The sequence below is a fragment of the Sinocyclocheilus grahami genome, unplaced genomic scaffold, assembly GCF_001515645.1.
Source record: "Sinocyclocheilus grahami isolate Dianchi unplaced genomic scaffold, SAMN03320097.WGS_v1.1 scaffold138.1, whole genome shotgun sequence".
NCBI classification, from domain to species: domain Eukaryota; kingdom Metazoa; phylum Chordata; class Actinopteri; order Cypriniformes; family Cyprinidae; genus Sinocyclocheilus; species Sinocyclocheilus grahami.
In genome coordinates this window covers 1,574,476-1,601,853 of record NW_015505317.1, presented here as the reverse complement: position 1 = coordinate 1,601,853, position 27,378 = coordinate 1,574,476, and the positions used below count along the sequence as shown (strand labels likewise).

Genomic DNA, 27,378 nt, shown 5'->3' with positions numbered 1-27,378 from the left:
TTACATTTCAGTCCACAAAAGCTGTTCCCCACTTACTTCAAGGACAAGCACTTGACAAGAAGCCTTTGACCAAAATGTTCTTTTGGAACATCAGGCACACAGTGGCGCTCTATGGGTTCTTCCTACATGGAAAAAATAAATAAATAAATAGATTAATGCAAGAAGTGTTTTGGTAATCCGTATATTGAAACACAATATTGGAAATATTGAAACAAAATGTCACACTCTACCTCATCCAAAGCAGGATGCAGTGCGAAGAGCTCTCGATGACGGTTTGACTTGCGCTGGTCCTCATTGTGGTGGTCGATTTCCTCGTTGGGTACTCGATCCAGAAGATGAGGCAGCAGAGCATCAGGCTGAGAGTTCTTCAGGTCAAATATACTGCAAGCCCAGCTGCCACGTGGAGTGTCATCAATTGACATGGACCTTCGCTTCAGATCATCCTGTGACATGCAAAAGTCAGTGTTTATATTCAGTGAATTCAAAAAGAAACTCACAGGGATATTGTGCAATTATTCTATTGGGCAAAGTCTTTACATCACGCGCAACTGTAGCAAAGACAGGTTTACCTGATCATCCTGATAGCTGCTGTGATCTGGCAACTCATCAGACTCAAAAACCTGCTTGGGTAAACCTCTCTGCCTCTCCTTCTGCTTATCCAAAGTGTTGGGATTGAATGCGGTGCCCAACTTGTGGTACCTGTGCATCCAAAATACTTTTAAAGCCTTTTTTAAATAAATAAGTAAACGCATACATAAATAAATAAAAATTGACATGGAAAGCTTTTTTATGGTATAATTAGGAATGTAAAAAATAAAAATGTATGCCTAAATTAATTTTCTAATAATCATTTTGTTATAGAACTTTTTAAATGTTAAATAACTAATAGCTAATTAAAATGAATCACTACTCAATTTTATATAAACAAGAAAACAAGATTAAATGAAACTATCACATTTTTTATATTTTATCAGTAAAGCATTAAGCATTATTTTATGTAATGAGTATTTTACATACTAATGTTAAAATTCAGTTCAGCGGTGCTTTGTCAATGATGGATAAAATTACAGAAAATCAGTTTACATAATTATATAAAAGTTTGTAGGCTTAAACTAAACTTTCAACCTTAATGACCGTAATTACTTCACTTCCATTTACTTTTCTCACAATGACTGGGTAATAATCAGTATACTGTACGTTTGGATTACGATCTATGGTTACAATGACAACCATTATATGAAGAGTTTGGGCTTATCAATTAAGAATCACCAAGGAAACTGATTCACAGTAACTTATGAGGGCCCTATAAATATCTTGGAAGCTGCTTGAGTTTGTCTCCTGAGCAGAGTTAAAAACCCCATGAAATCAAAATTAAAGTTTTTTGGGTGTTAGTATCAATATGTTAGTCTTAAGGTTATCTATAAGGCAGTGTGCTCCAAAACAGTGACAAAATTTGCATTTAGAAGATATAAGCATTCAAAACTTGCAGTTCGTCACTTCCGCCAAAATGGCTCAACGACGTTTTTTTTGACGTTACATCGTACTTCAGCTTCTCATCAAACTTTTTGTCCAAGCGCCCGCCCCCTACACTATAAAATAAACGATGAAGCCGCGGCTGAAATCGGTCACCACAGAATTAGTATTTTCTGTACAGTGAATGGCACGTAGTGCACTATATAGGGGACAGGGAACGATTCAAACAGTGTAAATATGCTTTCCATTGAGGAAAATAAGAAGTCTGGTTTCGCGCCGTGTCACGCTAACCACCACTCCGCACACACACTCTGCTCCGGTCCAGAGACACGATAGCACGGAGCGGACCACATGCGCGAGTCGGCGCAGACCACAAAATTTATCGGAGCTATTTGAATTCTACACAGAATGCTATATTTTATAGCAATATGGATGAGATTGTGGCTGGCACACCCTGTCGAATGCGGATTTAGGGAGCTCAACGGCTCTAGCCCAAGCTGTGATATAAACGAACGCTATTGGCTATTTTAAAAATGGGCGGGGCTGCTTGATATGTCCCGCCCTGTCTTCCTGTTTCAGTTAAAATGACGTCAACACAGAGTAACGCTGCGTGTTTCTAAGCATTTCAGGGGACCTTTAAAAGCCCCAGTGAAAAGCACCATAAAAGCAGCATGTTGGAGAAAGACTGTAGGCAATATTCACTTGAATTCCTCTTTGTCAATTATGAGCAGGCCCACACAAAATTTGTGCCTGCAGAAATCTACAGATAGTGTTGCAGATACTGTCCTACAATCCTCAGGATTGAAACATCCGTTATCACAAAGAGGCACCAAGAACGTAACACTTTCAGCTCCACTTAACACATCTTCCATATTTAAAATCATGTATCAGAATCCCATGTATCAGGGAAAAAAGGCTGCATTAATTCTAAAGAGAGAACAGATGTAAGATGGAAATCTAGTGAAGCGTCATACTTGCGGTTAACAACGGCCCAGTCCTCAGTGTAAGACCGGACGCAGTCTCTGACATGTGGATCATTCTCACTGGAAAAGGTATGTAAGAGGAAGAACAAGTAAAATGTGTTGAAGCAGTATGCCTGTGTAACAAAAGAATAAGTGAATGACAGCTGTTTATGTTCAAACACTATGTACAAATTCATTTATAAGCAAAAAAAAAAAACTTTTATGCTTAAATGACTATTGAGATAATCACGGAATACATTTTAAAACGGTTCTCACTGACAATCTGATTCATTTTGTTCAATTACACCTCTGGTTTGCAGAGACATACTAATGTATGCCTCAATTCTTCGAAACAATCCACCCTGAACACGCTCACCCCTCCTCAGGCACAGCCTGGCCAAGAGTTCGGCACTCTCTTGGCGTGTAAAGCACTTTAATGTCATCTGGAGGAAACTCAATCAGATCTCTCAGAGGTCCTGACTCTATAAGGGGAGGATGTGTGATCAAATACTCTTCGAAATCCACTGGCTCTACAGCCTCTGTCAGAGGAATCTATAGGGAGAAATCCAAAGAGGAACAGAAAGAGAATGTGAGAACCGTTACCGCTATCTCCCAAGAAAGACTGTATCACACTGAAGGGATAGTGGTAAATACCCTTTGAAATGTCAATCTCTCTCTAGATTTTACACAGAAAAGTATATTCTCTTTAAAATGTAGTACTTACAGCATTGCTAGTTGCATTCCCACCCACACTGAGGTTTTTGAGAAGCTGAGGTGAGCCTCCGTACTGACCAGCAATCTGCTTCCTGACCTCAGCCGCTACAGTCCTGGAGAACAACAAGACAGCGCAGATAGCATTAGAATAGAAAACAGATAAGCATCCCATGACTTGACTGTCATCTCTCTCTAAACAAGTCAGAGAACGAACGAAATACTCATTTACTATAAACACTACTGTTCAAACGTACTTTTACTCAACAAGGATGCATTAAATTGGTCAAAAGGGACAGTAAAGACATTATATTACATTACAAAAGAGTTTTGTTTCAAATAAATGTTGTTCTTTTAAACTTTAGTCATCAAAGAATCCTGGGGGGAAAAATGCATCACAGTTTTCACATAAAAAATTCTAATATTAAGCAGTACAAGTGTTTTCAACACTGATAATAAGAAAGAAATGTTTCTTGAGCACCATATCAGCATATTAGAATTAAGGGACACTGAAGACTGAGTAATAACTGCTGCAAATTCACCAAAATGACATTTAAAAATATATTAAAATAGAAAAACTGTAGCAATATTTTACTTTTTTTGTGTTTTTACTGTATTTTTGATCAAATATATGCAGCCTTTCAAAAACATTAAAAAACAAAATCACACCATCCCCAAACTTTTGAATGGTATACAGAATGTTGTATGCAATGATAAAATTAATGTATACAACACTGTTGTATACATGACCTCACTACATTGCATCATGTTTAATTCTTAATTCAGTGCCACTGAATCATGTAGAAATAAAAAAAATGCATATTTTGCATTTTTTGTATGTAAAAATATTTATTAACATGAGCCAACAAGCCAACAAAGTCAAGAAAAAACATGATTGTTCATATTTTTTCCACATTATTTGTCCCACTGAAAATAGCCTGATAGAACTGTACAGTACAGAAGTCCGCCATCCAGGTGTTCCAAGCATTATGTGTACAGTATACAAACCGCTTGCAGCTAAAAGTAGTATTCTATTCCAAATATAGACAAAGTCTTATGATCTTTTTCTTGGCCCAAGCTTTTGTAAATAACAACAATCTATAACACATCAAACTAATAACTGGCAGCATACTGGGCTCACAAAAATAACGCACTGAAAATGTAGCTATAATTTTCCATTCATTCAGCAGTTTTAGTTTATGGTATTGGAAACATTTTTAGTTTTAACTTTTAATCGAACTTAAGTTTAATCTAATACAAAATATAAATTAAGATGACCGTGCACAAAACGCACTTGTAATCTAGCAGGAATAGTCAAAAACAAAACAGCATAAAAAAAAAGTCAACACAAAAACATACTAGCAAATCGTGTAATGAGACAAGCTCTGCAAGTTCACATCAAAATACACCTAAGCCCCTCCAATAGGTTAGGTTGACAAAGGTTCATTACTATAGAGTAATAACATAAGATTGTAACTTATTATTATTCAGTTTTCACAGGCTGAATTACAGTCCTGTAAAGTACAAGCAGAAAAAAATACCATCAAGGTTTGAATGAAAGCAATGTGTCTGGTCTACAGTAAGAAGAACCAAATGTACAATATTATCAGACTGCCTTTGTTGTAGCATCGAGTACAAGTCAATATCTCTAATCAGAATCCTCTTCTAATACATGTAGAATGACGTACACTGAAACAAAACCCCGCCCCCAGTGCCCTTGTTGGTTCTGGAGGGACCTTTATATAGGCTGGACATTCCTGAAGAGGGAACAGATGATTAGCCCACGCGGATGTGTTGTTTACCAAGGCACCGGCTAACACCATGACTTTCAGTGCATATTTCACACATCTCTGAAAACAGCTTCTGTGACTTCCGAGAAAAGCTTTCAGATTTCATTTGAATATCTAATTAGCAAGTCATTCAGTAAAAAGGGGTGAACTTCAAGATTTTTAGTGCTTTCAGTTTTGCTTTGTGTAAAATCAAATTAGATAGGCATTGACTTTTTGGGGGCTTTTTGCATTCTATATTATGGGTAATACCTATACTGTCTTATGTATAAATCAAAACGCATAGCTATTTCCTTGATCATATCAATAAAGGCATTTTTCTATTTGGTTTAATAACAAGTAACGATTGGAATCAAGGGTGCAGGTGCCACTAAGTCTATCCTGAACTGATCTAATCATCCCATTACAAAGACAACAGCATTTTCAAGCATCTGGGAAACGCCAAGACTATGGAAACCACCAGGGAGCCTAAAAGGTCACTTCCTTTTTTTAATCCATATGAGGTCTAATCTCTGATTTAACATCACAAAGGAAATCTAGACTGAAAAAAAAGAGCCAATGATGAGACTTAATTGTAGTCTATTATGATAACCCAGGGTCCCTGCTCCACAAATTGTGGGCCACTAGTCAAAATCTGAACAGATCTAAACATTAATCGCACAGTGTCATTACAAGGAAAAGTATCTGCTTGAAATTTAATCATGCATTGTATTTCAGGTCATTCTGGATCTCAGTCTGAAATGGTCTTAGAGGCTTTATAATAACTGCATGACTACAACAGCAATGCAACCCATCAATATCATGCAAGAACATCTGAACACTTGTCAGTTGATGGTGTTCTCGTAATACACCAGAAATTATTATGCATTATTATTATGCATGATCTCCGGGCTTAAAGTCATTGTTTACATTAGTTTTAAGTCTCGTTATTTAATTAAGAGTTTAAAAATCATCGTCTTGTAATCAAAGCTGTGGTGCACTATCCATATACTATATGACTGCATATTGACTATTATACTAGTGTAAGTTACCATATGATTGCATACTGACAGCAAAACATCTCATGAGCCCGATGTGTCAGTATGTCAAGCCATCGTCTCACAAACACTAAACACTGCATTTCATTGAATCAGCCTAGTCTGCATCGTTAAATCCTAAAATGGATTTAACAAAATATGCATTTATGGATTATAAACCCAGGGATAAAGACTGATTTTAATGCACAGAAGCACAAAGGCATCATACTGCTGTCTTGCAGCTTAGGGTGGGTCACTCGGGCATCTCTATGGATGCATCTCAAAACCTAGTAAGTTGCCTACCTAGACGGCACTCCAAACGCGCCTATTAGACCCAACCGTGCAGTCTGGGTAGGCAGCTCTCCAAGGTTTTGAGACACCGCCTCTAAACTCAGCGTCTGCTCTAGCTACCTCAACGCCTAGGCCTTATTTGGGAAAGACTGGCACGCTCGCCAATTGGATCAGGCAGCAGACAAAGAATGGTCGCACGGCGCTGGGAGAATTTATTTAAACGCAATAGCTTGGAAGTGCGTTAGATATCCTTACCTGCTGATTTTCTGGGCAAAGGCGCGGCGCTCAGCCATGACTGTAGCCGCTGAGTGCTCGAGTAACTCCAGCGCTCCAGCCGCGATACTCCTTCCCCACCCGTTCCCGTATTTCGACAAGCCCCACCTCCCGACGCCTAAAATAAGTCTGTGATTGGACAGTTGAGAAGTCACTCATAAAGCCGTAGTAACCATAATAAACAGAGAGCTGGTCAGGGGCGGGACTTGTCGGAATACGGCTGGGAAAAAACGCGCTCCAGACGAACAAGAGAGGACAACGTACCGTAAAGCTGAAAAAATAAACGCATACCATCTTTCAGTCTTAACGGTGATTCATATCCTGTGCGTACAATAGAGGGCTCTTTTACAGGAAGCTATCTGTGTAGCGAAAAGTGTGAAGTGCATCCGTTACCTCTTCCACTAATCGTGTAATCTGTAGACAATGACAGCTTTATTGGTGTATAAACATATCGTGGGTTGTAGTAGTGGGTGTTTAATTTCGACACTTCTAATTATGAATAATATGCTCCGTAAAAAGCTAAATGAAGTACAGAAAAGCTTAAATACTAGACAAATGTCCTTGCTTATTTCATTTGATAATTATGTCTAGTACTTATAAAGATATTTAAAAAGCATCAATCTTTCGAGAACTATTTTTGTGAACCGGTTCACAAAACCCTGAACGATGTCAAACTCATAAAAGACAAATAACAAACGTCTTACAAATAAAACACACTAAAACTATTCTTTCTTGCGACTTGAATGTATGACAGTTTGATTCTATACACATAGTTGCTCATGATAAATATTTTATTATAACATAACAAAAACTTTCCAGTCGAGAGATAATTGATTTTAAAAGGAGCCACACAAATCACAACCATCCTTTATTGTAAAACCTTTATTATTGTTATATATATATTTTTTTTACCAGTTCCTTGGAACGAACAGTTCTAAAGAACCAGACATCCTATCACTAGAACGCGCCAGACGGGAGAATATCTGAAATACCGCGAGACCGAACGAGAGGCCGCTTCGATTATCAAGTGTTAAATATTGGGGAAGAAATCGCAGTATGTGACAAAACCCTGAACGATGTCAAACTCATAAAAGACAAATAACAAACGTCTTACAAATAAAACACACTAAAACTATTCTTTCTTGCGACTTGAATGTATGACAGTTTGATTCTATACACATAGTTGCTCATGATAAATATTTTATTATAACATAACAAAAACTTTCCAGTCGAGAGATAATTGATTTTAAAAGGAGCCACACAAATCACAACCATCCTTTATTGTAAAACCTTTATTATTGTTATATATATATTTTTTTTACCAGTTCCTTGGAACGAACAGTTCTAAAGAACCAGACATCCTATCACTAGAACGCGCCAGACGGGAGAATATCTGAAATACCGCGAGACCGAACGAGAGGCCGCTTCGATTATCAAGTGTTAAATATTGGGGAAGAAATCGCAGTATGTGATAAAGACAAAGGAGAAATGTTCAGGAAAGAATTTTCAAAAGTTAATAGCTCAGATAACCTGACCCTATTTAAGGGTATAGGGGGCGATTTCGGACACAGCCTAAGGCTTCAGACGAAATTAGCTATGTTATGTTAAAAAAGTTAAGTGATGATTCATTGAGTATAATTCTGGAATTTTATAACAGGGTATGGGAGGAAGGGGTTTTACCCCAGGGTTGGAAAGAAGCGTTAATTATCCCTATTAAGAAACCGGGTAAAGATCCAAGTAACCCTCTAAACTATAGACCAATAGCATTAACTTCACATTTATGTAAATTAATGGAAAAAATGATTACTGACCGGTTAATGTATAATATGGAGAAGAATAACTTTTTCTCCATATCAAAGTGGTTTTAGACTTGAAAGAGGAACAATTGATTCAATTATCAAATTAGAATCAGATAGCCTATTAGGAAAGCTTTCATCAATAAAGAAACAATAATAGCAGTTTTCTTTGATGTTGAGAAAGCTTATGATATGTTATGGAAAGAGGGTTTGCTAATTAAATTAGATCAAATATGAATAGGTGGAAGAATATATAATTGGATTAAAGAGTTTTTAACTGAAAGAAATATTAAAGTAAAGGTTGGAGATTATATTTCAAGGGAGGGAAGTATTGAGAAGAATAGGTGGAAGAATATATAATTGGATTAAAGAGTTTTTAACTGAAAGAAATATTAAAGTAAAGGTTGGAGATTATATTTCAAGGGAGGGAAGTATTGAGAATGGCACTCCGCAAGGAAGTGTCATAAGTCCTTTGTTATTTATAATTATGATTAATGATGTTTTTGCAACAATTGGGGAAAATATAAATAAATCTTTGTTTGCAGATGATGGAGCTTTGTGGCTTAGAGGTAGGAATGTTGAGTATATTGTTAATAAAATGCAAACAGTTTGAATAAATGTTGAAAAATGGTCTTATAAATGGGGTTTTACATTTTCTGTAGATAAAACTACATATATTTTCTTTACAAATAAAAGGAGAAGTATAGATTTAAAGTTGAAATTATATAAGAGTTACAACAAGTTAAAGTGATAAGATTTTTAGGTATGTGGTTTGATGCAAAGGTTACATGGAATAATCACATAAGCAAGATGGAGGGAAAATGTAAAAAGGTTTTGAATGTAATGAGGTGTATTTCTGGACGTGAGTGGGGAGCTGACAGATTGGCATTAAAAACCATTTATTCAACGATGATTAGAGCAATATTAGACTATGGATGTATGGTATATGGTTCAGCTGCTAAGTCGCAGTAAGACAAATGAGAAAGAATACAATCACAAGCTTTGAGAATTTGTTGTGGAGCTTATCCTTCCTCCCCAGTTCCAGCATTACAAGTGGAGATGGGGGAAATGCCGGTTCATCTAAGAAGGAAACAATTGATTTTGACTTATTGGGCAAGCTTAAAAGGTCAACAGGATAATCATCCAATAAAAGGATTACTTGAGACTTGTTGGGAGCATGGAAAAAGGAAAGTTAATAGTTTTGGTTGGATCATTGAAGATTTAGTGCGGGAGATGGAACTAAATGAGTACAGAGTTATTCCAACGGTAATTTTACCAACGATACCTTTATGGATTTTACCGCAACCAAAAATTGATTCGTTCTTATTGGAAGCAAGACAAGATAAAGAGCAGGAGTTACTAGAGGCAGAATTGACAAAACAATATATTGGGAATAATTATGAACAGTATGTTCAAGTTTTTACAGATGCATGTAAGAATCCACAGAATGGTCAGGTGGGAGTAGCGTATGATATTCCAAGGTTGAAAGTGTCAGGAGGGAAAAGAATATCAAATCATGTGTCAGTATTTACAGGAGAGTTGCTAGCAATTTTGATAGCAATGAATAAAATATATGAAATGGGGATAAATAAAACATTAGTATGTTCAGATTCAAGTTCGGCTTTATTATGCCTGGAAGCTCAACAGTCTGAAACTAGACAAGATACTGTTTTGGAGATCCTTCAGTTATTATATACGTTGCAGCAGATAAATAGAATGGTTCAATTCTTGTGGCACATACAGGAGTGGCAGGGAATGAGGAAGCAGACCAATTAGCTAAACAAGTAATGACAAAGGAAAATATAGATATGCAAATTCTGTATAGTAAAGGTGAACTTAAGTCAATAATTAAAAAGGGGATAAATACAAATTGGCAATTGTTTTGGGATAAAGAGTTAAAAGGCAGACATCTACATTCAGTACAACCAATGGTAGGTAGAGGAAGGAATTCAAGAGGGAGAAGAAAGGAAGATTGTGTTCTTTCAAGACTATAAGGTTGGGACATACAGGGCTGAATTCAACATTGCACATAATAGGGAAACATCCAACAGGACTGTGTGATTGGTGTGGAGTTAGAGAAACTGTAGAACATGTAATTATTCAGTGTAATGGATATACGGAGGAGAGAAGTAAGTTAATCGATGAACTTAAAAAAAACAGTGAGCACCAAGGAACGTTAAAAGAGATTTTGAATCCAGTAGGAGGTGATAGTCTGTTAATACCATTTCTAAATTATATTATTGTTATTCCTATTCTCTGGGCTGAGAGGGACTTCGGCTGTAGATGGAGGAGCTGAACACGCAGCAACATCGAAAGCTTGAGTTCTGATAGGTCTGGGAGAAGGGTCTCTGATTCAAGTCTCTGATCCATTGCTTCAGTAGATGGCGGTAATGCTCAATTGGTGATTGCGCCAATAAAAAACGAATAAGAAGAAGAGAGGCCGCTTCCTCAAAATGTAAACAGAAGTGAGTAAATGCACAGTGAGTTCTTAAGTATAACAATACATATGAGCAGGTATGTTTTAAATTATATATTTAATTATTGAATTACTTGTTTTCACAAAACATTCGCCACTTGTTTGCATTTACGCTTATTGTCGGCAGTTTTGTAAACTGTACAAGCTTACCGATTAATTAGCATGCTAGTCAGCCAGTATCTTGAGATGTATGTTAATGAATTCGTATTCTGGCCAGTGATTTGATGATTATTTCATATGCAACGGTATCGCATTCTTGTGCTTGTGGTGGAAATGTCATCTAAGTAAAATCAATGACATGTTTCCAAATACGATGTACGTTAACTTGTTTTGGTCGTATTGAAAACTTCTCTCAGAAACTCCATCGTATGTGCTGTGATGGGTTCTGCTCCGTGGCTGATAGAATGGAGACTAATGGGACCGACGAGGTGGAGAAACTGAAGTCCAAGTTAATGTCAGCATGGCACAATGTGAAATATAGTATGTAACGAGAGATCTTACACATCACTAAAATGTTAAATTTCCGTTCATCTGACAGTCTTTCACAAGTCACAAAATGATGACATACCTGTACACGTGACTAATCATGACAGTTTTTTAAAACCCTTCAAGGTTGGGTTCTTAAGTCAAAAACTGCCTTCAGCCGTAATTCTCCTGTTTTCTTGTTGGGGAAGTGCTACCACTTCAAGGCTGTGGGTAAGATGATTTAGATGAACATTTAAACCAATTTGATAATCTGTCATCCTTCACAAAGTTTTTATTTGTGTATTTTTAATTAATGTATAATATATCTGCCATTTTAAATTAATTTTTCCCCCACCGATATTCCAGGTGTATCATGTTTATGCTAACTGTTGTCCTCAGATGTTGAGAGCCCTACTGAGAGTTGTACTGCTGAGGCATTAGATGACGATGTTGTCACAGGTAATGTTGATGGATTTCGAAAGGACTTCACCTCACGAGTTTGGCTGACCTATCGGGAAGAGTTTCCTGACCTTCCAGGCTCCACTCTCACTTCAGACTGTGGGTGGGGTTGTACACTCCGGGCAGGGCAGATGATATTGGCCCAGGCTCTCTTGCTCCACATCTTGGGTAGAGGTGAGATTGGGTGATATATATATATATATATATATATATATATATATATATATATTTGTGTGTATGTATGTATGTATTTATATGTGACATTAAGAGTTAACATTTTATAGATTCTTATTTTTAAAGGTATTGTTCACCGAAAAATGAAAATTTGCTGAAAACGTATTCACCCACAGGCCATCCAAAACCTAGATGAGTTTGTTTCTTCATTAGAACAGATTTGGAGAAATGTATCATTACATCAGTGCATCTTCTGCAGTGAATAGGTGCTGTCAGAAAGAGTCCAAACAGCTGATAAGAGCGTGATTCCAGTCCATCAGTTAACATCTTGTGAAGTGAAAAGCTGTGTGTTTGTAAGAAACAAATCCATCATTACGGCCTTTAGAGTCCTTAATAATGTTTCCTCCAGTGAAAAAGTCCATCCCCTGTTGTCCTCTCACAACAAAATCCACCAACATATTGATATTTTGTTTAGAACTGTTCATTTGTAAACCGTGCTTGATCTGTGCATATTTCTCTCCTAATTCAGACGAGACTACTTTTTCCACTGGAGAAAGCAATATTATGGATAGAGGACTCAAATTTTGGCCGAAAGTTAAAAATGTCTTAATGATGAATTTATTATTGTTACAAACATGCAGCTTTTTTCGCTTTACAAAGTGTTAGATTGGATGCACTAGTGTCGGTTGGATTACTTCATTTTTCACATTTTTATTTTTGGGAGAACAATTTACGATTATAATTTTTTTTAATAAAGTGACGGTTTACATATGAGCTGCAAAAACAGTTCTGAGTTGTGTGTTGCTTAAATGTAAGTAGCCAAAGTTTTTAGCGCTTCATTTGCATAGTGAAATTCTGTATAAATGTTTCATTTCAGAGGTTGGGTATTTCAGTGTTAGAGGTTGTCACTCTCTAATGAATGAGTTCTCATATGATTGACGGAGGGCAGTTTTGTGTAATATGGTGAACAGGCCACGACATTTGCCAGTTTAATACCTTCATTCAAAAAACAACATTGAAGCATCATCCAGAGCCTACATCTATAATGAAATATGTCATTATAGAAATATCTGTCTATAAAGCGGCTAATGGCTAATAAAATATACTTATTAGCCAATTACAGGCCTTGACAAGTAGCAAGGTCATTGCCTAATGGCCCCACAGCCAGGTCCGGCACCTTTATGACCCTCAGCACTTGTACTTACACTATTTCAGACACCCACTCTGTTTGTGAGGATAAAATGTTATAAAAATGAAATATCGACTACGCTGAATATCGTAATTGGACTTTTGTTCTTAAAGCACAAGCTCCAGTGTCTATTTAAATGTAAATATCTCTGTCACTCAGAGAAATCTAGGACAAACTTTTAGGACTTCTGAAAGACTTCTGCTCCATTGTTTCTTAGTGGATATAATTTATGAGGTAATTAACAAAATAAAGATTATAATTAGACTACTGGTCAGAAAGTTTTTTTTTTTTTTTAAATACATCTTTTATGCTCACCAAGGCTCCATTTATTTGATGAAGAATACAGTAAAACAATAAAATGGAACATTATTAGAATTGAAAATTCTTAGTTTTCTGTTTTCATTTTAAAATGTAATTTATTCCTGTGATGGCAAAGCTGAATTTTCTGCAGCCATTTCTCCAGTCTTCAATGTCACATGATCCTTTTAAATACACTTTATTTATTTTTTTGATCTCTTTCACCAGACTGGACCTGGTCAGAAGCACTGACCTTGGAGCCCCTGGATACAGAGACATGGACCAGCAGTGCAGCACGAAGACTGATGGCCACAGTAGAGGCCTCCATTCAGGGGGAAAGAGCGCAGGTCACCCAGCAGCCTCTCTGTGCTGCTCAAGGAGGGGCTGAGGAGGCTGACTCGTACCTGCAAGAGGCATATCACCGCACCATTGTGTCCTGGTTTGGGGACAGACCCTCAGCCCAGCTTGGCATCCACAGTCTAGTGAAGCTAGGAATGACATCCGGAAAACATGCAGGAGATTGGTACGGCCCAGCAGTGGTGGCACACATACTCCGGTAAGAGTGCATTATAGATACTTGTGTATCTATACGTGTGTATATGTACTTGTATGTATATTCTTGTATATATTTTTTTAGTTTTTAAGTCCTTTATGTTACCCATTCCTCATTATGATGATTGTCAAATATCTCTCTTACCCTGTCACTCTTCGCTTTCTCTCAGAAAAGCTGTTGATGAAGCAGTAGATGCAATGCTGAAAGGGATAAGCGTTTATGTAGCACAGGACTGCACCGGTATGGAAAATCTAAATCCAAAATCTTTCACAGAACAATAGAAGGTCAAACATGATTTACAAAAAAATTCCAATATTTACTAAAATTCAAACAAATTTTTTATTTGAATGCAATTTTGCACTTCTGTAGAAATTCTTTATACAGCATAAATCTAGTCTTTACCATACATGATTATTTTGGGTCCACAAATCTGAAACCACTTGTAAATTTTATTTAATGAGTTTCATTTAAATTTTACATTAAGCATAATTTTGTACCACACTGTGTGTATTGTTGTTGTGTTTTTTTTTTTTTTAATGTAGGAAATTACTACTTTTATTCAGCAAAGAGTAGTAACATTATATTCCAAATAAATGCTGTTCTTTTGAACTTCATATTCACCAAAGAGTCCTGAAAAAAAAAGTATTGTGGTTTTCACAAAAATTGTTGAGCAGCACAACCATTTTCAACTTTGATAAAAAAATAAATAAATACATAAATTAAAAAAAAGGTTTCTTGTACAGCAAATCAGCATATTGGAATGATTTCTGAAGGATTATGTGACACTGAAGTCTGGATTCATGGCTGCTGAAAATTCAGCTTTGCCATCACAGGGGTACATTACATTGTAAATGTTATACAATTAGATAAAAAATATATGACTTTACAATATTACTGTTTTTATTGTATTTTTAATCAAATAAAGCATAAGAGATTTCTTACTAAAACATTAAAAAAAAATCTTACCCTAAACTTTTGAATGGAAGTATATACTGTATACAGTTTTGTTTTTCAATCCCAATATGAACAAACACTCCCAATTGTAATATTTATAAGCTAACTTACAAACATCATACTGTTGTAGATGAATCATCAATTGACACAAGTACAGTTAGATTTAGTAACAGCTGAATTTGTCCCACTTGACAGAGAAAGGACCTGTTTTGACCTCTGTGTTATTGATTGTCTTCAGTGTACAGTGCTGATGTTACTGATAGCCATTCAGGGCGGACGGGCAGCCACTGTGATCCTCAGGGACTCAATTCTGAAGCTGCCTCTGATAGTAGAGCTGTGATCATACTCATTCCCGTGAGACTCGGTGGAGAGAAGATCAACCCACAATACTTAAGCTTTGTCAAGGTGAGGCTTTGGAAGCCACCCATCACAACTACAAAGTAGATTATACAATGACAAAGAGAGAAATATTTGTTAAAGATGTGGCTATCGACTTCAATACTGTGGTCTTATCGACTCTCTTTCTCTTTTCCCTAGAGCATATTAAGCTTAGAGTACTGTATCGGCATCATTGGCGGAAAGCCTAAACAGGCCTACTATTTTGTTGGATTTCAAGGTTAGTCTTTTATAGGAGACAAAGTAAATGAATGCACGCAAAGAGAAGGTCAGTGCCATCAGAGAAGCTTATTTTATATTTCCCGACCCCATCAGAAATGCTACACCATTCATCATGCTAGGGTATCAGAAATAGCGCTTTTTTCCATTTACATAAGCAGCTTGCATAGATTTCAGAGCTACCCAGAGTAGCCCACTCTCCATCACCTTCAGTAGCCAGTGGAAACCTTCAGTTGTACATGTAGGTAGTCAATATTTACCCATTTACATTTTAGCAATTTGAAATACACTCCGCGATGATGTCTAAATGACAAGTAATACATTCTCCCTGCCAGGTTCAGCCTGCCGTCTGCATTCATCATATGCAAATGATCTAATATAATTGTGTGTTTGTAAAGGTAATTTCTCTACACCAAAATTAAATGACAGCCCCCTTTGCGGCATAAAGAATGTGCTTGTACAACCAGATTCGATTATGCAGCGTTTAATCCATCCGAGTTTAGGAAAGACCCAAAAAAATGATTGCGTTTGATTATTTGAAACCCTGCGGAGGTGGGTGACTTTGAGCTGCTCTGCATAGAAATTGGGTAAGGATATGCATTATAATAATCACTGTGTTTTTTGAATAACTTGTCTTTTGTTTTGTCCTTGCAGATGACAGCTTGATTTACATGGATCCTCATTACTGTCAGTCTTTTGTGGATGTCAGCACAAGCGATTTCCCTCTGCAGGTAATGTGGAATTACAAAAAGCTGACCGCCGCACAGTGATGTGAATTTAATAGTTTCTGTACTTTAGGGTATGAATCTGAAAGTAGACCTCCACACTCAATTACCGAACACAAGAGATTTACACATTGTTCTGTACTTTGTATCAGCTCCAACTTATTTTATATAGCTCCAACAATTTTATATTTCAGCATCATAACTTATTTTTACGCTTTTTGTGTGCTGTAGAAAGTGGCCTGGCAAAAGACAGAAATATTGGGCCATACTTTTAGCTCAGCTGTCTAAGCCTTTCAGATCTCAGGCAGAATGTAACATTTGTCAAAAAATGTGTCAAAAAGTCAAATCTTTTATTTCTGCAATCTGAACACGCATTGCTCATTTGGAACAGAGCTGGCTGACCAGTTTAACACACGTTACACTGTTGACAGATATTATGGGCGAAAATGTCTAATGCTGTAGTTGTACATTTGCATCACTGTGATTACATAAACAGAGAAACAAATGGCTTCTATTGACTAATTTTAAAGGATATTTCAATTCTTTTTCTCCTTTAAAGTCATTTCATTGCCCATCACCAAAGAAAATGCCTTTCAGTAAAATGGACCCAAGCTGTACAATTGGATTCTACTCAAAAAATGTTGAACACTATAAAAGAATTAGCACTGAGCTGTCAAAGGTGGGTAAATCTTTCAAAAACATATTTTTTAATGGACACATTTCAAAAATGTTGTTTTATATTGTTTTGATGTAAAAAAAAAAGGCATGATATCTTTCATTTTTAATCTCATTGGTGTGCTTAAAATGACAAACTGTCCAAGAAATCTTAACAGAAAAATATTGGCATTTTAAGCTGCAAAAAAGGCTGTTATTTAAATGTCTGTCAGCAGGTGGCAGCATTCAACTACGTAATTGGAAACTGTCAGACTACTGTCAATGCGTCCAGCATAGACTACTGTGAGGGGATAATATTGTGTATTATTTTGTCCTTCTTTATTATAAGTAAGAATCTGCTATATCTACCTTTTAATTTAAATAAATATATACTAAAGGTTGATAAACTGTGTTTGTTAATGTGACAGATATTGCAGCCTTCATCGAAAGAGAAGTACCCTGCATTCACCTTTTTGAAGGGACACGTGAAGGATTATGAACTTTCAATTGCTGTAGAAAAGCAAGAATGGCCTTTCATCAGGGACACAAGGACAGCAGGGACAACATCAGGGGACTTTGTGCTGCTCTGACACTTCAAACCAGTAATCCAAAACCAAGTGATACACCACAAATCAAGACTGGATCAGTCTGTATTTACGCTGTGGGTCTAAACTATAGGATTCTTTGCTACACGGTCCTCATGCCATTTCAGAAAAAGCCCATTTAAAAAGACCGCAAGCAGTGCATGAGTTGACCATTTCACTGAACTCGTACTGAAATCAACACATCTGTCAGTATGTGCATGAAAGCAAAGTTTGATAAAGAGATGGTATAGTCATAGTCTGGAGTGCACATGGACCACATTTGATTTGATTACAATTATATTTACAATCTAAACACGTTTTTTTTAACAAGAAAAACTTCATGTTTCTTTTCTCTGGGTACATGTAGTTTTTTTTTTTTTTTAACAAAAAATCAAAACGCCTTTCTAGTCTACTTTTTGAAATTTTTACATGATATAGTGATATAACGTCACAATTGCTGTAGAAAAGCAAGAATGGCCTTTCATCAGGGACACAAGGACAGCAGGGACAACATCAGGGGACTTTGTGCTGCTCTGACACTTCAAACCAGTAATCCAAAACCAAGTGATACACCACAAATCAAGACTGGATCAGTCTGTATTTACGCTGTGGGTCTAAACTATAGGATTCTTTGCTACACGATCCTCATGCCATTTCAGAAAAAGCCCATTTAAAAAGACCGCAAGCAGTGCATGAGTTGACCATTTCACTGAACTCGTACTGAAATCAACACATCTGTCAGCATGTGCATGAAAGCAAAGTTTGATAAAGAGATGGTATAGTCATAGTCTGGAGTGCACATGGACCACATTTGATTTGATTACAATTATATTTACAATCTAAACACGTTTTTTTTTAACAAGAAAAACTTCATGTTTCTTTTCTCTGGGTACATGTAGTTTATTTATTTTTTTAACAACAAATCAAAACGCCTATCTAGTCTACTTTTTGAAATTTATACATGATATAGTGATATAACGTCATAGAACTTATATTTTATGTTGACATGTTTTATGTTTTCTTAACTGGAAGGATAATGTGCCTTCACGAGTGAGTAGAAATCACTGTATCACATATAACTAAATACAGAGCCTAAATAACTCTTAAATGATGTTTGGCAGTGGTAGCCATGTTGAAAAGCCCTCTCTGCCACCTGCTTTTTAAGAAATATTAAATCCATAGCGCATTGATATGCACAGAAACTGTGCTTAATATAAGATTTAAATTTTAACAACAAAACAGTGGTATTATCCCAATATGTGAAAGGATCATTTAAGAGCTGCAAAGATCTCATTAGTCTTTGATAGCTCAGTGTGTTATTTTTTTAAGGTGTAATGGGAAACATAAACCAGCATGAATCAAGGAGTAATTTATTATTAAATTATGCCTTATTTATATAACTTCAGTTTTTTTTTTCATGGTTGCATATCATTTTAACTAACTTTTCAGCTTGACGAAATTGTACTGACATATCATTTGTTGTGATTAACTTTAATTTTTGTTACAAACACCTTTGAACCAAAGCACTCTGCATTGAACAGAACTGTAACACTAGCTCTAACACCAGTGTTCACATATTGTATTTAACTAGCGTAACTGTGTTTTCTGTTATTTATGCAAACCTATTAATTCCACCATTTGTCAATTTGAAGGGTTTTGTAATTTACCACAGTGTATTGCTATATCATACTTTAATTGCCAAAATAATTTGCACAATGAACATTTCAGTTTTATAACTGCTGATTTCAGAATTGTACAATAAATCTAATATGGTTTTTAAAAAAAAATGTGTTTCTACTTATTTGTCTGTAATTACTTAAGTTCTTCCTCTTACATTCCTTACTGTACAGCAAATTTGTTATTGACCTATTTTCAATCTTTTAACTCATCTTCCCCAACAAACACTGCAAATGAAAATGACTCACACTTGCTAACTCCCTTTCATAACCCATTCAACCAAAAGGAACAAATCTGTATCTGGTGATTATGCCATTTTCCGGGGGAAAGAAAATATCCTTGTGTTGGACTCAATGTTGCCATGGTTAATTCCTCTGTTTCTGTTCTATTTGAGCAATGCTTGTGCTATTTTCATGATAAATACAAATTCTTATATTAATAAGGTCATGGCCTTCAATTATAGGGTCTGGTTGGGGGAACAAGTTACCCTTCTGTGGGACCAAACAGAATAAGTCACTGCTTGTCTCGCCACTGCATTTCGTGAAGACAGAAGCAGTGGAGCACAATAACCCCATCGTCTCAGTGTTTTCCAGTGTCTGTGATCAGTACATTCATACTGGGCTGTATTTAGGAAACAAGGCATGGAGGAGAGAGAGGAAAAAAGGAAGTTTGGGACATTAGGGGTGAGGCAACATGCGGGCTTTTCCGTCAGTGTTACATGAAAGGGCACTTGTGCTGGGAGGCATGGCGGCTTTGAGGAGACTTTGTGTTCTAGCTGTATTTACGATGCTGCGTGTATGAATATTTGATTAATGAGCCATGCTCTCCAGGGGGGGAATGCTGTATCCCAGCAGCGGCTACAGCACCATACCAGACCTCATCGCTCCGTTATAGCACAGCTGCCAATAGAGGCATTGATTCTGGCAGATGCCTTAAAATCTAATCTGCACCAGCGAGCGAATTCCACAGATGAAAGAAGCGGAGTTCTGTGAGAGGCTTCGTTCTGCAGGCAATTTGGATTGAATAAAGTTTTCTCTCTTCTCTCTCTTTTTGATATGCATTTTGACAAGATAGGATATGACATAAGGTTTTTGCTGCAGGCTGTAATGGTGAAAGTGCAGCCATCAATGCTGAATGGACTATCAACAATCAGTTCAGTGTTTATTCCGTTTTATCCTTAATGCCATTCTTTTAGTTTCTAAGACCATCTCTTGGGGAAGCCCAAGCTAAATTAGGCCATGCAGTTCATTATTTCCTTCAGATGGAAATGGACAGACATTAACTGCATTTACACATATTATACCAAGTCAAGGAAAGTCTTCTAAAAGAAAAAAAATGCAAAATTGCAATTTTAATGTGAATGTAAGGAAATAAAATTAAAATAATTTAAATCCTAAGAAATTCATCTGTAAGGTTTAACTAGTAAAGTGTGTTGGCTTGACAAAGCCTAGTTTAAAAGTGTTTGAAAAAGAGATAGACAGACAGACAGACGGACGGATCGACAGACAGATAGACAGACAGACAGATTATATAGATAGATAGATAGATAGATAGACAGATAGATGTCAGTAGATTACTAGAGCTAAGCTTTTAACTATTTTACTGTAACTTGACTGGTGTGCCAAAGCTCACAACAGGTGTTTAGTGTGTTCCCATGTGACCGTTGATGGATTATACATGTACTTTCACATGTAAATTTACACTGACAGACAAGCAATGTGTTTGGCGTGAGCTCAGGTGGCAGCAGGGTTGGGCGTCTTGCACCAGGTGCTCTGCTGTTTGATTTATTCCCCTTCTAGAACTCTAGAATGCTGGGAATTATTCAAACAGGCACATGAAATTAAATCCTGATGTTATAGCAGTGTGGTTAAATATATCTGCTCATACATGTAAATACTATTGTGTGTAGTTTTCCTGGACCAAGCTTATTTCTTAAAAGGGATAGCTCACCTGAAAATGAAAATTCTGTCATCATTTACTCCATTTGTATGACTTTTTTCTTGTATGATTTTCTTCTGCTGAAAACACGCTATTATATTCCGAAGAAAAAAGTTTCAACTGTGTGTTTGTCCATACAGTGAATGTCAAAGACTTTCATCAGGGATGAAAATAGTGAAAAATATGTAAACTGCTCTGGGAGTATGCGCATTTTAAAGCTGGAATTTGATTTATGATTTGTACAGTATGTATGTATGTATGTATGAATTATCAGCTTTAAAATTTGGATTGAGGATTTATGATAAAAACCCACCCTGGACCCTGTATATAGATAACAGATTTAAGCAGAGTTTATTAAATTACAAAAATTACCAAATCAATAAAGAAATATATTACTATAGTAATAATATTATTGTAATGTAAAATGAAAAACTTATTTAATAATAATAATAATAATAATAATAATACTTTTGTATTATATTAGTTTAATAACTTTTTTACAAAACAGAAGTAAAATGACAACACTAATATTTATAGCTGACTTAATTTCTTACTTTCAAACATTAAACCATAGAGCTTTTATTTCGCTCACATGTATAGACAAAACCACTGAGACATTTTTCTAAATATCTTCTTCTATGTTCCTCAGAAGACAGAGGAGAAAGTCATACAGGTTTGCAATGACACTTTTTATTTCGGAGTGAAGTATCCTTTTAAATTACTGTTTTTTGTTTTGCTTTTTCCCACCACTATTGTACTATTTCCCACTACTGAGCACCTAAGCCTCCCCTGAGGAGGGTCTTTGGCCAGCCACAACCCCGTTCCCACTCTGCCGTGACAACACGGGGCGCCCGGAGTTAACATTTGGATAACAGATGTGTGTGCCTGTTTTCATATGCCTTTCAGGTGACAGGACATCACAGAGGCTGTTTCTTGCATCTCTTGGGCTATATGGAGCAAACACTTGTTTCCTCATTCCCCTCTCCTCTCAGGCATGGCCGACCCCCTGTCACGATTTACTAACCAAATCCATCCAGAGCTGGCGGGAGCAAAGGCTTGAAAGCAGGGGATATTGCCTGTTGTTGGGCCTGTCGAGTCAGCTATGTGTGTTCCACAGTTGAGATGGAGGCTTTGGAGGGGGTTGGAGTATCGTTAATGCACACACAGACATTCATTCCAATGAGAGGAGACACTTCACACCACAGAGAGGCACAACATCTATCTCACAGACACACTTTTGTCATCCAGTGTTCCTTTGCAGTCATAAAAACATATCCAAGGTGTACTGTCTGTGCATTTTAGTCAAAGTTAGCACTGAAATTCTCTTCCCAGGTGCACAGATGAAATCATGTTGCTTGTCTCATCACCTCAGGCTCCATAAGGAAGCAAGACACAGTAAAACTCTGCCATTAATTAACAGGGATATGACAGTAATTGCAACAGTGAATAAACTTAATCAGCGTCTCCCCTAAAATGTCCACTTGATGTTACAATGAAACCTCTGCAATAAAGGGAAAACGGAGAGAGATAATGACATATTGTTGTTTTAGCCTATAAATTTAAAGCGCTAAATGATGACTGTAAACATAAACATGTGAAATGCTAAAAAGTGAAAAGTTCATATACAGAGCTAAAAAAAAACTGATCACTTGAGTCACTCTGAATATCAGTGTGCAACACCTATAGAACAGTGGTTCTCAACCAGGGGTCCGGGGCCCGCTAGGGGGCCTCAAGATTACATAAAAAATTTAAAATAAGAAAAAAACAGCATTAAAATAAGCTAAACAATGAAATATCAAGATATACCTTATTAATTTACCCCTTAACAGTTTTATTTTCTTTCTTTGAAGAATTATGGTTCCTATACTGTCTAGAAAAACCTGGATATATGAGGTAGCCTAATTTTTAAAAGTGTTATTTTTAGACTTGGAAAAAATCATTAGACTCCATAGACATCATAGGCAAATTTTTATACTTATGTCATGCTCTAAAATATTTAATCAGGTGTAAAAGAAAAAAAAAATGTATCCTTAATTCTCATACAGCAAACAACTGGGAAAAAATCATGGGGCCTTTTTATTATCGTTGTGGACAAGGTTAATAACCACTGGCACAGAAGCAACTTTTAACATTTGTTTACGTCTTAGTCTTTTCTAATGGCAATTAATGGATTTGCTTAATATAAAAGAATTAATTAAAATGCTAATACTTTATACTGAAGTATTTTAAGCGACTTCAAATGAGCAAGAATGTTGTTGTTCCAAATATTAAGGAAATCTGATTTATACAGATTTATACAACATTTCAATAAACAAAAAGTTGATGTTGAGGGACTTATATTTTAGAAACAATATTTTCAGTATCAGTTCTATTTTTCCTTCGCCAAAGAAAATAGTTCCAAACAAAGTCAAATCAGTATCAATCGTTATTGGTGCCTTTAAGCAGTGAAGTTTTTTTTAATTTTTATGAATCAGTCAATGATTCCAATTCATGCCTACTGCCATACCAATGTAAACTGCAGAAAGGATCACTGAAAAATCTCCACCACTAATGTACAGACTGTCAGCTTTTGGATTAAATATCAGTATTCTTGTAACATTGCCCAGCCAATCAAATCCAAGGACCAGAAGAAACTGTTGTTTAAACAAGAAAACAGGTAGGCTGTATATTGTCCAAATGATTGTACACAATATAACAGTCACGAGTGCCTTATTGTTCAATTAAAATATGAATAACAACATTACAACAAAGAAACATCAACAAACTTTTTAAATCTAAATGTAAATACAGGATGGGCACACTCTGTTAAATGCAAAATACCCTTTACTTATTCACAAGGGGGACTAAAATAGCATCCTACAACGAAAAGGAAAAAAACATGTATCTATTAATGATCCATTAGTCTGTGCTGCTGAAATATTGGCCTTCTCAACACATATACCTATATACTAAAAAAGGCCATTTAAAATGATTCAGTGGCCCTGTGTGGGGGCATTAATTTTCTGTACTAAAAATATATTTTTAAAGCAGGTCTCCGTCCCTACTTTTTCTGGTGTGCGATGCATAATGGATTTCCATCTAATCCATTATGGCTGTGGCTTCTTGCCTCACCAAGGTTTTGTCTTTTTTAAATGAAGTTTTAATAAAACACGACCGAGGGTGTCCAAGGTCAATTATAATCTGCCTTTCCCCAGGTACAGATACTTGTGCTTAGTTAAGCATAATATCTGTCAGTCATAGACCAGTAATCCATAATGTCTGAGGAGGCAAGCGAAGGCTGAAGCGATCTAACAGAAATGTTTTTGCGTGTCAGTGCACGCATGTTGACTATTTTTCCCTTTGACTGGCAAGTAAGGTCGACATTTCCTGTTAACAAGTGGACAAAGAGGCTCATTTCATCCCCATCATTTACAGTGCGTGTCAGCTTTGGGGAATATATCTCTATGCATCATGAATAGCTTGAGTCAAGACAGAAAATGGACGGGAGATATTCAATATTGAGGCAGAGAAAGTGTATGTGATACTGTGGTCTGATCTCCTCTTTGAGAAATATTTGATTTAGAACTACTTTAGTATTTACCTATTACCATATACCTATTAAACTAGGCTTTATTATTAGAGCTTTAGCTTCCTAAATACTATCAAAAGCCTGCTCAAAAATCAGCTAAAACCAGCTGTTCCAGGCTGGTCATAGCTAGTTTGCAGACTGGTTTTAGAGGGGTTTGACCACTTCTTTAGCTGGTCAGGCTGGAGCTAAAACCAGCTGAACACGGGATACCCCTAAAACCAGCTACTTCCAGCTTAGGCCGGGTTTATCATTTTTGTTTTGTTTTGTTTGTTTGTTTTCCCAGGCTAAAGCTAATGGCTAATTTAGTAAAGCTTTATAGTTGCTACAGCAGCAACTGAACACTGAAAACAAACCATTTTGATCAATTTGGCACCAGATTTTGGGCAAATTTATGGATAAAATTTATTAGCTTTATTAGCTTTTGGCCTCTAAATACTATCTACTACCCTTACGAAAATTAATTGTGACCCTCGACCACAAAACCAGTCTTAAGTCGCTGGGGTATATTTGTAGCAATAGCCAAAAATACATTGTATGGGTCAAAATTATAGATTTTTCTTTTATGCCAAAAATCATTAGGACATTAAGTATAGATCATGTTCCATAAAGATATTTTGTAAATTTCCTATTGTAAATATATCAAAACTTAATTTTTGATTTGTAATTTGATTTGCAAAAAGTTGTAAAATTGACACTTAAGACTGGTTTTGTGGTCCAGGGTCACAATTATGGTTTTATTATAGTAAAAGTGTAGTAACCATGGTTTTGGCAAATTGATTGTATAGCCACAGTTTTACTACAAATACCATGGTTAAGCTATGGTTAGAGTGGAAAACAATGGTTAATTTGTGGTTACAATGGTTTAACTATTAACCATGGTTTTTAGGTTTTATTTGAAGTAAAACTATGGATAATTTTCATAAGGGCTAAAACTAATAAGGCACCAGATTTTTGCCAAATTGGATTTGTTAATATGATAAAATTACCTGTTAGTTTTTTTAAATAAGCATGTTTAAGTAACAATGCAAGTATATATGTGCAAGTATTTGCAAAAATATTTTCCTTTAGGACCTTCATCCTCACCAAAAATCCCCTCTCTCTCCCCTCTTCTCACTCCTTGCTATGTGCAGATGGGTCTTTGACAGGTCTACAGCTGTTCCCCTAATTGTTCATTAAGTGTTCTATTGATTCCCTGATTCACAGTACATGTGTGTTTCAGACTAGCTCTGGTCTGAAGAGGCAGACCCACACATCTAGCCCCTGAGATGACAGAACCGGCTCAAGCCGAAAATGCAAGCTGTCACTTTCGATCCAGCCTGTTCCCCTCTGAGGACGTGTCCAGGATTGCCTCTGATCACCTGCTAGCTTTTTATTAGCTAAACTTTTAGCATCAATCAATTAAAGTGGGGGCAGTAGCATGAAAAAATATTTAATTCCTTGTTAGGCCAGCCCGTGCCTCAAATTGCACCTGGCTGTTGAGAGGCTTTACGTGAGTGTTATCAGTGCAGGGAATCAGTTGCGATTACATGGAGTTTACGTGCCACATTCGGGGAGGGCTAAAGCAAGATGGCGTACATATGGCTTCCCCGTGCAGAGAATGGAGAGAGAGAGAGAGAGAGAGAGAGAGAGAGAGAGAGAGGCTCTTGCTCATCCCCGCCGTCGACTCGAGGCAATTTTTAAAGAGATAAGATCATCTCCAATTGTGGATTGTGGCAGTCAAGCTGGTCTCTCCTCGGGCTGATCCAGATTTAATCTCCAGACGGGGCAGATCAGAAACACGGATGCCCTTACAGGCTGACCATAAATCTCCTGCCTAACAAATAGACCTTGATAAAACTGTAAAAGTTATTTAAATTCTCCTAATAGACAGATTTATCCATCCTGGTGCTCTTGGCATGCCGTGCTCAGTCAATGCTCGGTGCAGCCTCTTTGACAAAGTCATCTTTTCCTATTTCATCTTTGCAGATAAAAAGAATGGGGTGAACAAGATTAAAAACAGACGCACACTCTTGGAAGAAAGGAGATGTATTCCTCATATAAAACTGAGAGAAAGATATAGGACATAACAGTGCGTCATTTTCTCCTCACTGTGTATGTAAGAGATAACAATTGCAACTGTGGTCAAGAATAGAAATGAAAAATGTCCTGAACAGACAGGAAGCGCTTATGTCTCAGTCTACAATTTGGCTTTAAGATTGGATGTACTTGGACTAAGTCAGTTAGTGACTTAGTGGTCTGTGTGTATCTGTATGTGTGGACAGGACTCTAATGCCACTGAGGGACTGATAATGTTCTCTGTAAAACACAATCACTCACCCCCGCCTCCTCTTTAGATTAGTCTCCAGGACCCCAATCAATACCACACAGCCCGGTGACTTATCATCTTGTTCTGTGCGACATATCCACACCTGTTTTGTAATAATGGATTAGCAGTGGGATGGTGGTAATCCAGTGGTTAAGGAACTGGGATCATAATACAAACTTGACTGGTTTGATCTAGTGAAGAGGGTGCTTAACTGTAAGATAATTTATCAAAAGTTTTTTTATTATTATTATAATATATATATATGTATGTATATATTATGATGATATTTATTCCATCATGTTGTTCCAAAGCCATGCAACTTTATTTCTTCCAAAAAACACTAAAGGAGATATTTAGAAGAATGTCTAAGCTGGTTTTGTCATGCAATGAAAGTGAATCGGAAGGTCACCGTTCACGTTCCTGTGTTATTTCACTA

General features: G+C 36.6%; 2 protein-coding genes across 14 annotated transcripts in view; one reads left to right on the top strand and one right to left on the bottom strand.

The window, feature by feature from the left end:
* LOC107591182 (dedicator of cytokinesis protein 7) overlaps positions 1 to 6,585 on the bottom strand; it is a 54,199-nt gene extending 47,614 nt beyond the window's left edge. For all 7 annotated transcript variants that reach the window (XM_016280261.1, XM_016280259.1, XM_016280260.1 and 4 more), the window contains exons 1-7: positions 6,496 to 6,585; positions 3,160 to 3,262; positions 2,812 to 2,987; positions 2,448 to 2,516; positions 570 to 699; positions 231 to 443; positions 37 to 122 (exon numbers count right to left, since the gene is read on the bottom strand). In XM_016280261.1, coding sequence (XP_016135747.1) covers positions 37 to 122; positions 231 to 443; positions 570 to 699; positions 2,448 to 2,516; positions 2,812 to 2,987; positions 3,160 to 3,262; positions 6,496 to 6,533 — 815 coding nt within the window. In that variant the 5' untranslated portion in view covers positions 6,534 to 6,585. The remainder of the gene's footprint in view (positions 1 to 36; positions 123 to 230; positions 444 to 569; positions 700 to 2,447; positions 2,517 to 2,811; positions 2,988 to 3,159; positions 3,263 to 6,495) is intronic.
* A 4,116-nt stretch (positions 6,586 to 10,701) lies between these two features.
* Positions 10,702 to 18,989, top strand: LOC107591181 (cysteine protease ATG4C-like). Of its 7 annotated transcripts, none has more exons than XM_016280258.1 (12): positions 10,702 to 10,774; positions 11,142 to 11,265; positions 11,398 to 11,481; positions 11,650 to 11,883; positions 13,598 to 13,925; positions 14,092 to 14,162; positions 15,115 to 15,281; positions 15,414 to 15,492; positions 16,146 to 16,222; positions 16,776 to 16,895; positions 17,107 to 17,218; positions 17,299 to 17,465. In XM_016280258.1, the coding sequence occupies exons 2-12, from the start codon at positions 11,154 to 11,156 to the stop codon at positions 17,367 to 17,369; spliced, it is 1,455 nt and encodes a 484-aa protein (XP_016135744.1). In that variant the 5' UTR covers positions 10,702 to 10,774; positions 11,142 to 11,153; the 3' UTR covers positions 17,370 to 17,465. The 7 variants fall into 7 exon arrangements, 6 of the variants coding, with proteins under 6 accessions (XP_016135744.1, XP_016135743.1, XP_016135742.1 ...); XM_016280257.1 differs by having other exon boundaries at positions 10,729 to 10,823; XR_001609860.1 differs by lacking the exon at positions 10,702 to 10,774 and adding an exon at positions 17,952 to 17,983 and having other exon boundaries at positions 11,069 to 11,265; positions 17,299 to 17,420.
* Positions 18,990 to 27,378: the final 8,389 nt, after the last annotated feature.